We start from the raw sequence: 12954 nt of genomic DNA, 5'->3' as shown, positions 1-12954 counted from the left end.
ACAGCTGGGATAGGCTCCAGCACCCCCACGACCCTCGTGAGGATCGTTAATAAATATAATAATAATAAATATTGCATTAAATATTTTTTGTATGTCAACTTACTTGGTGGAATGAATATTTCTGTGGTTCTGAACCCCTCAAAAAACGTCATATTCAAGCGTCACCGAACGTAAGCGTCACTGACGTAATCAAACCTCGCCGTCACGTCCCTGCACACAGCAGTCAGCGAATCAGCTGTGGAGGAAGCCAACTTTGCTTCAATCTGTGACAAGAACAGTCTTCTCCGTGACTGTTTGGTTAGTCAACAGTTAACAGAATTTATTAATCAGCCAAACATTGGCCTCTGACAACTCGACACAGATTAAAAACAAGCACTGCCTCGGCGTGCTAACATCGCTAGAGAGCAACTAAGCTAGTAGTTTTGGCGCACTTTGGATGAGCAACATCACCTCGGTTCAGCATGGACCGCAGCGGAACGGTACATACATCTCCAGGTAGCCATCTCTTTAGTGAACTACAATATCATATCATATAATATAGAATTTTTCATTTTGGGGGTTGGTGGAAATGTGTTGACCCCTACAGATTGCATGTCCGACTTGGGTCCAGCATTTGCGTTGAATTTACACGTGTATGTATTTCACCACTGCCACACCAAAGTGTATAAATATTGACTATTTCATTTTTTAGGGTATTTGTAGTCCTAATTATGATAAAGGACGGTAAGTAATGAACAGCCCTAACGGTATACTTGTGTCCCTTATGAGCTAGAACCCGTTATTGATGTGTTAAAAATGAATTGCACTTTAGGTTTCGAACAGGTTCCCATTGTTGAGCGCCATGGCATTCCTTGGTGGTTCCACAATGATTCTTCAACATCAGCCTAGTTCCAGTATGACGTTCTGCTCATGGTTCCTCTTCTTCTTAACACAGGCAAGGACAACTCCAGCTCCGATGACAACGTTCCTCTCTCGGAACTCGGCGTGAGGCGCCCCACAAAGGGAAAGGAGTCTCCGGAGAACGCACACAGCTCTAAAGAAGATTCAAAGGAGGACAGAAGTGGTGAGGACAACACCAGTCGGGGTCTAGGTCTGAGACCCAAAGCAAATTGCTTAAAAGAAAAATCCAAGCCAGAGGTGGGCAAACTACGGCCCGGGGGCCACATCCGGCCCGCCCGTTCCTTCCAAAGTATTTCATTTAAACTTAACATACGACCTGGCATCATAGCCGTTTTATCAATTTTGTTATTTGATGTGGTCTGCTGTTTACAAAATGCTCCTGAAAAAGGGACACAAGCACATATAGCAGATTGCATTGACACTTTTATAGATACTATAGAAATATACTATAGAAATAATAATTCCAGGTGGACTGTTGCATGTAAAATATATAGTCTAGCCCCCCGTCGATTTTGTTAAATCAATGCGGCCCACGAGTCAAAAAGTTTGCCCACCCCTGCTCGAAGCCCTATAATACACTCACAGAGGTCATCATCTATTTAACATAAGTGGCCATCAGTGGTTAGCATGCAGGCCACACAGTCGGGAGATGGGAAGACCTGGGTTAGAATCTCTGTGTGGAGTTTGCATGTTCTCCCTTTTCTCCGGGTACTCAGCTTTCCTCCCCCATTCCAAAAACATGTTAGCTTGATTGGCCACTCCAAATTGTCCATAGGTATGAATGTGGGTGGGAATGGTTGTTTGTCTATATGTGCCCTGGGATTGGCTGGCCACCAGTCCAGAGGGTTTCCTGGCCAAAAACAGCTGGGATAGGCTCCAGCACACCCCCGCGACCCCAGTGAGACATAGAAAATAGAAATGGCCATCACGCAAAAGCTCCCACAAGTGTGGAGATTTTCAGGCATTGATGCTCATTGTTTCCAAATGGAGGTGAAAAACAGGCTCATTTGGGGGTGAATAGGCACACACAAATAACCCCCAAAAGAACTGCGACAACACGGGGTTCCGCTGAATGAATTCTGATAATTTTTTGTTATTCCCTCCTCAGACGACGAGCCGCTGATTAAGCAGAAGACGTCTGCAAAGAAGAGAGACAGCAAGTTGTCCACATTTCACGGCAGAAAATGGAAGAACGCAGGTGGATACGTCTTGTGTGATCACGGTTGTGTTTTGTGGGAACAGATGAGTTGAAGTGTCTTCCCTGCTTGACATCCCACAGCAGACGACAGCTCTGACAACGCTCCTCTGGTCAAAGCAAAAGCCTCATCCAAGTCTGGCAAGAAGCACTTCTCAGCACCACCCAAGAAATCTGCCATGAAGAAGAAAGGTAAAATCATTCTTCCTGGTGCTCTGTAGCTTTTTGATGCTCTTTTCCTCCCAGAGGTGAAGGATGATGACGTGAGTTCAGACGATGAACCTCTGAGTGTGCGTGCCAAGAAGCTGAGGCCTCAACACAAGGAAAATCTGCCCGTCGGCACATCCCAAGCAGACAATGGGGCAAAATCCAAAAGGAGCGCTGCGAAGAAAAGAGGTAAAAAAGGTGTGAGTGGAGCTCTGGTACAGGGGTGTCCAAACTTGTTGTAGCGAGGGCCGCAGACAGAAAGATGGAAAGGAGCCTCCTCAGTGTCCTTTGCTCTGCCACAGATGTCAGGCCGTCCATCTCAGTGCCAATGACAGAGCCCGCCTTCCTCAGCACTTTCAATATGAAGTATGAAAAGTAAGCAGTGGAAATGTACACACGTTTGTGTGCTGTGCCGTGTGACTGAGGGGGATGTACAGTAGATGGCTCCTCATGCCGAATGTACAAGCTGCTCCCCTTAAGTCGCATTTGAATGAATTTATATAGTAAATACAGTCATATACAGTGCTACCTTGGCATAAGAGCGGCCCAACTAACCAGTGTTTTTCACATTTTGTTGGCATTGAACTGCCAGCTAAATTGGACTTCCAGCTGCTATTGGTAGCCTGTCAATGTGATGACCGTGGCTGAAGTCCAGTGTTTTGCTAGCATTAGTCATTTATCATGGAACTAGCACAGTGATGCACATTAGCACTCAAAGTCCTCACGTCCTACCTTTATGCATTCCTACATCGTATCAGCATTGGGGAGCAAGTATGAGGTGAAAGAAAAAGAGGGAATACATCCTAATACATCCATACATCCCTCTGGGCAATGGAGAAGGTAGATGCTGCGTTCAATGACCATCAACAAAGTAGGACAAATCGCAGCTCGTATTAAACATTCAAAAACTGGGATTTCTGAAGAATAGTTATGGTATTGTAATAAAATAATATTTACTGTAATATAAAGATGAATTTCTATGTATTTAGTGTTTCAAAAAAATGAAATGACATTGAGTTTTTCAATTTGGATGAAATGTTTTATGACTATTGCCCTGTGTTTTAGGTATTTCCATTTGTACATTTCATGAAGGAAAGGTGCACTGAGGCAAATCTTTCATAATAATCCTTTCTGGGCGTGAAGTTAAAACCAGTATCATAAATAAACAAATCTTATTTTGAGCTGACACCTAATCCAAAAAACATGTTTGTGTCGGTGTGAGAGGTCTCACTTGCTCACATTTTGAATTTGGTGAACGTGTGTGGGCGAGTTTAAGAGCTAATATGCTAATAATAAAGAAATTGTAAATGGTCATGCAAAAATATGCTTGCTGACTGTATTGTTTTACATAATGGCCATAGTTGAAATTGATGTCCTTTTACATAAATTTGATGTAATTATCGTTGGAGTTGCACATCGAATCATTTACCACCAAGAGATTTCCCCTAGTTATTATAGATAAAAAAAACATATTTCTATCTGCGATTAAATGTGATTAATTCTGTGTTAACTATGCAATTTGCATCATTGACATGTATCTTTGGTGTTGTGTTGGAGCTCCAGATGATGTTAGCAGCGTTTGTGTGTGTTAAATCAGAGCTTTTTGGTTTTCTAAACCTTATTTACATAATTACAGAATGTGACTTATGGGTGTTGGTTTCATTCCATGCAGCAGTGTGTGAGCCTCATACATGACATGTGATTCAGAAAAAAACATTCAGGGTGTTTCCTGGGTGCATGCAAGTATGCACTGATTTCAAAAATGAATGTAGATATCATTTTACACCACATATGACTATATTGATGCACAAGAGTTGCCATCTACTGTACGGCGTTATTATCTTGTGTTTATGAACAAGGTAGTGCCAAATAACCAAAAAAACATGTCAAAATAGGATGGCACCAAAGTGTATCTGTGGCGGCCCGAATGTACTTGTGGCAGGCCGCCATAAACGTAAAAAGTAGCTTCAGGCTGAAAAGTTTGGACACCGTGACCTACATTAGAATTATTTCAGTCAAATATACAGAATCTTCCAACGAGAGCTCCGATGACGAGCCGCTGACAGCCATCGTGGGGAGGAAGGCCATCGCCGCCCGTCAGCAGACGCCCGCAAACAAGAGGAGCAAACCAAAGCGAACCAGCAAAGGGCACAAAGGTAAGCACCGCGAGTGTCGTGAATGCTAGAAAGCATCCCTCTCCAGCACTGACCTCGTGGCTCTTAGCAGAGCCTCCATCTTCTCACGACACCTCTGACGATGACACGCCCCTTGTGACCCCCAAGCAGCGAAGGCCAGCCGAGGAAAAGAGAGGCAAGAAGATCACCCTGACGCAAGGCAGCGCGTCTAAAAAGAGACGAGGTGAGTTGAGAAATGTGCAGTGCCTGGAAAAGCAATTTTCAAACTTGCTGCCGTCTCCTTCTCAAAGGTCAGTCTGATGACAGCTCAGACGACCAGCCTCTGAAGAAATCCCAAACGGAAAAGACGTCCAAGCTGAAAAAGCAACCCTCTGCTCTGAAAAAGAAGGCGGCGACTCCCAAAGCAGGCAAAAAGAAGGTCGGCCAAGGTAAAGGTCACTCCAAGGCACGGATATAATAAAGTCTACATGGGCTGAACCTCACTGGCGTGTTCCTGCAGCTGCCAGCTCTGATGATGAATCTTTTGTGGAAGCATTTAAGCACCCTCAAGTGACCAAGAAGCTCACTATCAAACTGGAGAGGTGTGAGATTAAGGAAGCAGCTGCCACAGGAAGTCACCACGGAGGTAGGTGTCACTAACATCATCGCCGCATCAGAACAAAATGACCATTTTTACTCCTGAATGCAGAATGGCGCGTTGCAGAAGAGCCCACTGAGAAACTTGTGGAAAGCTCAGAGTAACGGAAGAAAAGTCTTATTCATGTTTTGAGTGTTTTCTGTACGGGGGATGTTTGTTTCAAAGCAGGTTTGTTTTAGAAGCTTTTAGAGTGAGCCCCTCCTAAAACACATATGTCCAAAAAAAACATGTTTTCTATGTAAATAATTTTACAAGTCAATTTGTTGACTCCAATTTTGAAGTTTGGGACCAAACGCTTTTAAGTTTGACACCAAACACCACTCGCTTTTATGTGCACACAAGCATGTTTCTGAAATGTTTTACTATTGCCCATTGTTCGATGCCGATGCTCGCTTTTATTGTTTACAGAGAAGAAAACTGTGAAGTTGCACACCAATATCTGTTTTTTTTGCTCCCAGAATCGAATGTACTTTCAGCATGCTTTAGTGATGAATTAAACATGTCAAAAAGTCATTTTGAATTGTCTTTTTCTCCCGCACTGGCGTCGATATATGAAGTACACCTGTTCAATGGCCTTCAATGGCCGCCTTCCAAACGTTCACTTAGTATGAGCCCTCGGTATGTCGCCTGTATGTTGCACTCAATGCTTTACGAGCAAGTTATTTTTTAATTCTATATGTTATTTATGTATCCCATATGGTTCATGACTATTCACGTTCAAGATTTAAAACTTGTCAATTTTTGCCTTTTTGGCTACGTAGCGGAAGAGGCGGGACTACCACGACAGAAGGGGAGGGATAAATAATAAAAATCACATCATTTCCGGGTTACTTCCCAAAGACGGTAATGACTTCACATCTAAGAGATATGTTCAAAATGACAAATATCCCAATTGACACAAAACTGGTTGTGTACGCGAATGTAAGACGTTTTTAAATAGATTGTGAGTTTGACTTTATTCGCCAGGTTTAGCCATCGGTGGCGTAGAAGTTAGCGCCGCCTCTGACAGCCACAACTTCCGGGTGGTCGGCCGTTTTGAATCTGGAGTGTGATGCTGTGTTGCAGCCGCTGTGAAGAAACACAGTAGACGCACACAATGAATAGAAGAAGTGGGAATATAGTGGGAATACATTCAGTTCAAACAGAGCGGTGTGTTCTTTTGTAGTTTGCCGACAGGAAGTTGTCGACCGGCCACTGTTAGCTAGCCACCTGCTAACTGCCATGTTGCCCGTTCAGAACGTCTGATCATAATAATAATAACAAAATAACATTTTGGATTGATTTTAAAACACCATGGCCGGGTTACGGTGTCGGATAGCGGATACTTTGGAGGTGAGCAAAGCAGAAGACGACGGTAAGTTTGGCTTTAGCTTACAACAGCTGTTTACGGTTTTAGTCAAACCAGACTCGAAACTTGTTCAACTCCACGTACAGCCTGTCGTCTCGCCGATTTAGATGTCAAAGCAGAGGACGAGGAACAGCAGAAAGATGATGATGATGAAAGCAGACAAGAGGATTCGAGCAAGACCGAGTCGACCCTCCGGACGCCAAAGCCGTCTCCTCGTAAGTTTGCGTGTCAAGACATTTAAAAACCGTAGAGGGAACTGTTTTGGTTTGCTCCATATTCTCTCATTCATCTCCGTAGCCCTTCATGAGAAACATGTCATGGGCGCCTAAAAAGTCACCAATGTTTTGTCCCCAGTGGGTGTCCTCCAGCGTCTGCTGAGGGTCTTCTTTGGATGCCTGGCGTCGGTGGCGTGCGGCATGCTGTACGCCGCCTACCTGTCGGCCTTCCACGAGAGGAGGTTCTGGTTCTCTGCGAGACAGGTGAGTACCCCCCAGCCGCTTTGCTCTGGGTGAATGTGGTGTTGTCTCACATCTCATGTCTCAGGAGCTGGAGCGTGAAATCACCTTCCCAGGAGGCAGCGGCCTTTACTACTACTACTACAAGCACATGCTGGCGGCGCCATCTTTTCAGCGAGGTCGTTCTTCTTCCTTTCCTTTCCTTTAAAGAGAGGAGGTGAAAAACAGACTGACGATATATTGTTTGTCCGTGACAGGATTCTATGAGTTGATGACGGACGACAGCACTCTTGCGGGACAAACTATCAACGCCGTGGAGCGTCTATCTCTGTACCCTGAAATGATGGTGAGCTACATTTACAGGATCTCAGGCAGCCAGGTCAGTATCATCCAGATTCGACATCCACATAAGAGTTTTCAGGCCCGATAGGAGACTGCTTATTAGTCGTTAAGGAGGCCGATACTCGATATTCATTTGTAGTAAATTGGAAAAGCGTAAAAGTTGGTGTCAAAATGGTGAAGGTGCAAAGACCTGTCTTGGTTGAAGTATTTATCTAAGCAAAGAAAAGCAATCCAGGGTGTACCCTGCCTCTCGACCAAAGTCAGCTGGGTCAACTCAACAACAAGGAACTGAAGAAACAAAGTGCTACAATCAGTTTTTCCATGACCGTATATACTTTGGTCCATATCGCCCCGCCCCATCTTCACCTTTGTCATGGACACCCAGATTGTTTTTACAGAGAAGGTTTAGTGAACCCTTCCACCAAATGTCACCTACACTATGTTCTACTAACCGATCATATTATATTATGATATTACCTATAATATGATGTCTATAATACGATGAATATGATATGATGGATATCTATGATGTGATTAATATATTCATAATATGATGAATATGATATGGCTATTCTTCTTGCAGGATTTGGTGGAGCCCATCTACTTCTACGTGGGGGCCGTGCTTGGCCTCCAGGCGCTATACGCCACGGCGCTCTTTGTGTGCAGCTGGGTGATGAGCGGCACGTGGGTGGCCGGCGTGTTGGCCGTGGCCTGGTGTGTCATCAGCAGGTCAGTCCGCCATTATTTGTATTTTTTCTTGAAGACTTGAATGAATACACGTGACGGGAGTGCATTTGCGCCGCTCAGACCTGACGCCACCAGAGTGGACCAGGCGGTTCCTCTGCGGGAACACTGGGCTCTGCCGTACTACTCCTGTCAGGTGGCGGCACTGACTGGCTTCCTGTGTAACAACATCAGCTCCACCGTTGAGGTGAGACCTGGTGCCGTGCGTTCTCTTGGCTTCGGCGCCATCTGACAGACTCCTCCTCTTCAGATGTTGTGCTACCTGACCATGAGCACCACCACCTTCTCCTTCCTGTTGGTGTGGGAGCATAGCCACCACCTGCTCTTCATCCAAGCCTTCTGTCTTTTCCTGCTCGACTCCTTTGACCTGGTGCCGACTCGCAAGGTCAGCATGCTTTTGTGAAGTTGCTTTAACGTTCCCGTGGCGCACTGTTGACCTTCTTTCCCTCCTGGGCCAGATGTCTGACATTCACAAAGTTTACGTCAGCTCCCTGCTGCTGGCCTACTTCTTTCAGTTTCACAACACCGCCTTGCTCGCCTCGCCTCTGCTCAGCCTCCTGATTGGCTCCGTGCTCGCCAAGTACCTCCAGGTAGCGTAGCCGGCCACCCATCTCACCGTTACCACCTTGTCAGAGCTCCTAAACACAACATTCCTTCATTGTGGATGAGCGAGACTATGTTTTCAAGCATAAAGCTGACAAATTCAAAGAGTAAAAGTCATAACAGAAAACCGAATAAAAATTTGGTTGATAAAAAGTTCTAGTATCATCAAGTGAAAACATCTGCATGACTTGGTTTTTCAGCATGTCTGGCCACCCCTTCCATAAACAATGTGTTTTCTGCGCCCCCTAGCGGTGTTAATGCGAGTTACAGCATCCTGGGTGCTTGCTCTCCTGTGTTTGTGCAGCAAAAAATGAAGAAGGGCCCTCTAGTGGCCAGAGTGATGAAGCTCTTCCTCCATTTCCACCTGGTCTTCACCACAGGCATCACCTTCAATTATTTGGTCAAGGTAGAGCTCCAAGAAGGTTGGAGGAGTCTGATGGCTGGATTATAATCTGGGTGTGTTTTTCATTGCAGAAAGTACTGCCTGGAAGTGACAGCGAAGTCATATTGAAGTTCCTGGAAGTGAAATTCAGGCTCAACACGACAACGTAATTCACAGCTTGAGTGTTTCAGGGGATGACGACCTGCTCTCATATCGTCTTTGCTTCTTTGCCAGCGACTTTGTGACAAACCTGCTCCTGTGCCAAGAAAGTCTCCAATCTCCCAGCCAGGATTTGTTTCTGCGCCTGACGCAGGCCTCCGTCCTTCCGTTCTACCTGCTGGTACTGACCGTATGCCTGCTGTCCACACTGGAGACCGTTTACGGAAGACTCAGGTCAGTCCAACGCACTTCCTCCTGTGCCTGAAGCAGCCTGGATTGTGCTGCGCATATGCTAGCCTGCTTTGCTATTCCCCACGCAAACCCTCATGCACCTCCCAAAAAACCCATCTTTTCTACAATGAGAAATCCAGTCCAGGATTACACAGTTGCATGATGAAAGAAAGACTTCATCTCTTTCTAAGGAGGAGCGTTCTGATGCCGACAAGGTCTTATTAGCACGAGCGGGACAGCACTTGGATCCCACAGTCTGTCCTGCCACCATCCAGTGTAGTGTATCCATCGGATAACACAGGCGCCACAAGCGGCTGCTTTTCTGCACGCAGCCGTGTTCCTCCTGGCTGTACTCTCCACGCGGGATCCCCAAATTTTGCCCATGTTTTGCAAGTAGACAGGACCCACTTGGAAGCACCGCAGTTTGGGTACACAAACACAATACATGTGTCTTGCTGGCCGCAGGGGCGGTCGTTGTGTGTGACTGTCCAATCCGAGCGTGAAGAGTGAACAGTGAATACATTACACACGTTTTGTTTAATAACCTTTATTCCTAACAAGTACAGAGCATATACAAACACAAGGAGGATACGGATAATTGACAGCTGTACTCCTTTCATACTCGGAATCGGCCAAAATGCATTATCCGTAATGGATACGCATCTCGCCCACAGTCTGCTGGGGTAGGCTCCAGCGAGGATAAGTGGCATAGAAGATTGATGGAAGCTAATAAATGACGACTGTGATGGTTCGGCACTGTGATAGCAGCACCCCTAGTGTTCGGGCATAGAATTGCAAGGTCACCCAAGACAAAGAGCCATAAAGCATCATGTTTCTCCTGGTTGTCTCAGCGGTCAGACGACACAAAGCGACCCTAAGCTGGAAGACGTGCACGTTGGAGAGCGCCCAGAGGTGGTCTACCATGTTTTCCAGGCCTTCCTGTTTGGAGGCCTGACCATGCTGTTTGACGGGTAAGGCCCGCCGCTGTGAGGAATGGGATATGGAGGTTCTCCTTCGTGCTGTCTCCTCACGCAGAGTGAAGTACGTGTGGACGCCGTACATCTGCATGTTCACCGCATTCGGCGTGTGTTCTCCTGACATCTGGATGACCGTCTTCAGGTGGCTCAAGGTCAAGTCTATCCACCCCGTCGTGCTGGTGAGTGACTGCGGTTGAGTTGGCACATTCCCGTCCCCGCCACGTTTGCATTTTGCTCTGCTTGCTTGCAGTCGTTAATCCTGAGCACGGCCGTTCCCACCATCATCGGCTTCAGCTTGTGGAGAGAGGTGAGACTCTGAGGCCGTGCCATTCCTGTCCAGTCCATTTTCGACCCCTCTCCTTCCCTCTGTGCCGCAGTACTGCCCCCGCCTCCTGGCCGAGTTATCAGAGCTGCAGGAGTTTTATGATCCAGATACTGCAGAGATGATCAGCTGGATCAGGTGAGTCATCCTGCATGTGCGTCTATAAAGCCTCCAAGGTGGTAACAAACATCTCCCGTTGTCCTCCAGGACTCAGGTTCCCATGGCTGCGGTGTTTGCAGGCAGCCCTCAGCTACTGGGAGCGGTCAAGCTGGGTTCTGGTTCGGCCGTGACCAGCTTACCGCTTCACTGGGACATGGACCTACTGAGGAGGAGCGAGGACGTGAGTGCTCAATCTGCCTGTTGACCAAGAGGCCGCATCAACCTGTACTTGGTGTGCCTGCAGACCTACCAGGTGTACTCCATGAGATCCGCAGAGGAGGTTTACAAGATCCTTACCTCTCACAAGACGAACTACGTGATCATCGAGGAGTCCCTTTGTAACGAGCTCAGTCGAAACAAGGGCTGCCGCATCAAAGACCTGCTTGACGTCTCCAATGGACATGTGAGTCCGCACCTACGCCGATGTGATATCAACAGTAGAACTGTCCTCTTATGTCTCTCCTTCCAGGTGGTCTACGACAAAGGGGAGACGTACGCCTTCTCCAAGCATCGACGCTTCTGCAATGAGATCAAGATGAACAAGTCACCCTACAGCAACTACTTCACACGGGTCTTCTGGAACCGCTCGTACCACGTCTACAAAGTCAACTCTGTCATTTCCTTCCAGTACTGACAGGAGGACCTTCCTGGACCTTGTATGGACCTCATGCGGTAGAATCCAGTCTTGGATTTATTGCTCAGCCAGAGAATACGCAGCAGTAGCAGCGGCGGCGGCAGCAGGGGGGGGTCAGTGGTTCTCACTGCTTCTCACAGCTGGCTCTGTCTTCTTTGTGACGTTCAGAAAAAAGAATCCCCTTCTGATTTCTTGAAAATGTGTCATGGGCGGTTATGCAAATTCGATGGCTGCGCTTATACCATGACCACAAATAGATTGCAGTCCTGTGGGATTGGCATGACTTCTGCTGCTGGTCTGCCCAAACCAGTAGCAACAATGTGGTCATGATGTCGCTCAGAAGAAGCTTCGAATATGCTGCAGATTGAAAACTAGAAGAATGCTTGATTTTTCGGTATGGTACCACCCTGACAAGCTGTGCCGCATTCTGTCGCTTCTATTTGCCTTCTCTTTGCAAGACGGCAGCTCACCAGCTGGGTTCCCTTAGCCGTGCCTCAGTAAAGCAGGGCTTCCCTTTGAGTCTGTTGTTGACGTTTTACCTTGAGAAACGGCATCTCTTGCTCCCTATGCCTTACTGTATACGTTGTATACATTGACAGTGGAGCCCAACCCAGCACATCGCCTCTTTTTGACTTCCTGCGTGGATGTCTTTGTAACCTCAGACCAGGTGGAACCATAAGAGCCCTCATTAAGGTTAGCCCCCCCGAACTGCTGTTTCACATTAAAAGCCGGGTATTTCAAAACTCGCAGTGGCGTGTTTTCAATTATCCAAATAAACTAAATGTTTACGTTTTTAAAATGTTATTCAAATATTTTTTCATTTGCTCATCGTGTAATTTTATTTGAGCGTATGTTTTACTTGGGTATACATCGCATATTACAATTTCACATGTCCAAAAGGAGTCGGAAGAAGCACAGTTTAGTTGCCCCTACGGCCTCTTCTTTTATATAAATTATTACCAACATATTTTGTGTGGCCTTCCTAATCAGCATGTGCCCTTGACAGTAATACCTTAAGACAAAACAATGTAACGATGTGTAACTGAAATTAAATTGCATAAAGCAAAACGTTGAAAGAGCTACCGATCAACGGCGGTAGCCGACGAACCCTCCTTTTATGTAAAAAAAACAAATATTTTTTGAAAGAAAAATTTAACGGACTTGCACTACCTATACCATGAGGCAACTTCCTGGTGTTGTACACACAACTTTTTCACCTCACAGATTCTAATGTGGAATAACAGATTAATTTTACACAGAAACAGATCATTGTATTATGACGCCCTGATGACGAAGGTGTGTGTGGGGTGTTGCAGATATTACGAATAAACGGGCTCACCTTCTGAACTTTGAACAACTCCGTCAGAAATTTCACTTCCATCCATCAATGTCATAAGGGAAACTTACTTAAAGCCTTACCAGAACCCTTTTTATTGTTGGTTAAAAACAGACTTCGTCACACTCCATCACTTCCACAAATGATTATACACGGTCTATCATTAGCTGACCAATGAGTTTATCAGA

General features: G+C 46.1%; 2 protein-coding genes across 7 annotated transcripts; both read left to right on the top strand.

The window, feature by feature from the left end:
• Positions 1 to 189: 189 nt before the first annotated feature.
• On the top strand, positions 190 to 5570 carry LOC131101745 (uncharacterized). Of its 3 annotated transcripts, none has more exons than XM_058047089.2 (10): positions 190 to 495; positions 935 to 1063; positions 2009 to 2098; positions 2183 to 2287; positions 2342 to 2491; positions 4318 to 4458; positions 4526 to 4660; positions 4728 to 4865; positions 4937 to 5062; positions 5126 to 5570. In XM_058047089.2, exons 1-10 carry the CDS (start codon positions 462 to 464, stop codon positions 5176 to 5178), a joined length of 1101 nt encoding a protein of 366 aa, XP_057903072.2. In that variant the 5' UTR covers positions 190 to 461; the 3' UTR covers positions 5179 to 5570. The 3 variants fall into 3 exon arrangements, with proteins under 3 accessions (XP_057903072.2, XP_057903071.2, XP_057903070.2); XM_058047088.2 differs by having other exon boundaries at positions 2180 to 2287; positions 4529 to 4660; XM_058047087.2 differs by having other exon boundaries at positions 2180 to 2287.
• Positions 5571 to 5883: 313 nt separating this feature from the next.
• On the top strand, positions 5884 to 12862 carry LOC131101931 (putative C-mannosyltransferase DPY19L4). Of its 4 annotated transcripts, none has more exons than XM_058047344.2 (19): positions 5886 to 6428; positions 6509 to 6637; positions 6777 to 6901; positions 6966 to 7056; positions 7135 to 7223; positions 7803 to 7948; positions 8027 to 8150; positions 8214 to 8348; positions 8422 to 8553; positions 8871 to 8972; positions 9041 to 9114; positions 9183 to 9341; positions 10190 to 10309; positions 10374 to 10494; positions 10566 to 10622; positions 10693 to 10775; positions 10845 to 10977; positions 11041 to 11199; positions 11266 to 12860. In XM_058047344.2, exons 1-19 carry the CDS (start codon positions 6368 to 6370, stop codon positions 11428 to 11430), a joined length of 2205 nt encoding a protein of 734 aa, XP_057903327.2. In that variant the 5' UTR covers positions 5886 to 6367; the 3' UTR covers positions 11431 to 12860. The 4 variants fall into 4 exon arrangements, with proteins under 4 accessions (XP_057903324.2, XP_057903325.2, XP_057903327.2 ...); XM_058047343.2 differs by having other exon boundaries at positions 7135 to 7256; XM_058047341.2 differs by having other exon boundaries at positions 5884 to 6428; positions 7135 to 7256; positions 11041 to 12862.
• The last annotated feature ends 92 nt before the right edge of the window (positions 12863 to 12954 follow it).

This window comes from Doryrhamphus excisus, linkage group LG7, assembly GCF_037039965.1.
Source record: "Doryrhamphus excisus strain RoL-2023G ecotype Guam linkage group LG7, RoL_Dexc_Guam_v1.1, whole genome shotgun sequence".
Classification (NCBI taxonomy): Eukaryota; Metazoa; Chordata; class Actinopteri; order Syngnathiformes; family Syngnathidae; genus Doryrhamphus; species Doryrhamphus excisus.
This window is presented reverse-complemented; position numbering and strand designations above follow the sequence as displayed.

Excerpts from the sequence above, each read along its gene's own strand:
- LOC131101745 (XM_058047087.2), top strand. The coding sequence starts at position 462 with ATGGACCGCAGCGGAACGGTACATACATCTCCAG. Across the intron at positions 2,099-2,179 it reads CAGAAAATGGAAGAACGCAG|CAGACGACAGCTCTGACAAC; the intron begins GTGGATACGTCT and ends GACATCCCACAG. Across the intron at positions 2,288-2,341 it reads ATCTGCCATGAAGAAGAAAG|AGGTGAAGGATGATGACGTG; the intron begins GTAAAATCATTC and ends TTTTCCTCCCAG.
- LOC131101931 (XM_058047341.2), top strand. The coding sequence starts at position 6,368 with ATGGCCGGGTTACGGTGTCGGATAGCGGATACTTTGGAGGTGAGCAAA. Across the intron at positions 8,151-8,213 it reads ACATCAGCTCCACCGTTGAG|ATGTTGTGCTACCTGACCAT; the intron begins GTGAGACCTGGT and ends CCTCCTCTTCAG. Across the intron at positions 9,115-9,182 it reads TTCAGGCTCAACACGACAAC|CGACTTTGTGACAAACCTGC; the intron begins GTAATTCACAGC and ends CTTCTTTGCCAG.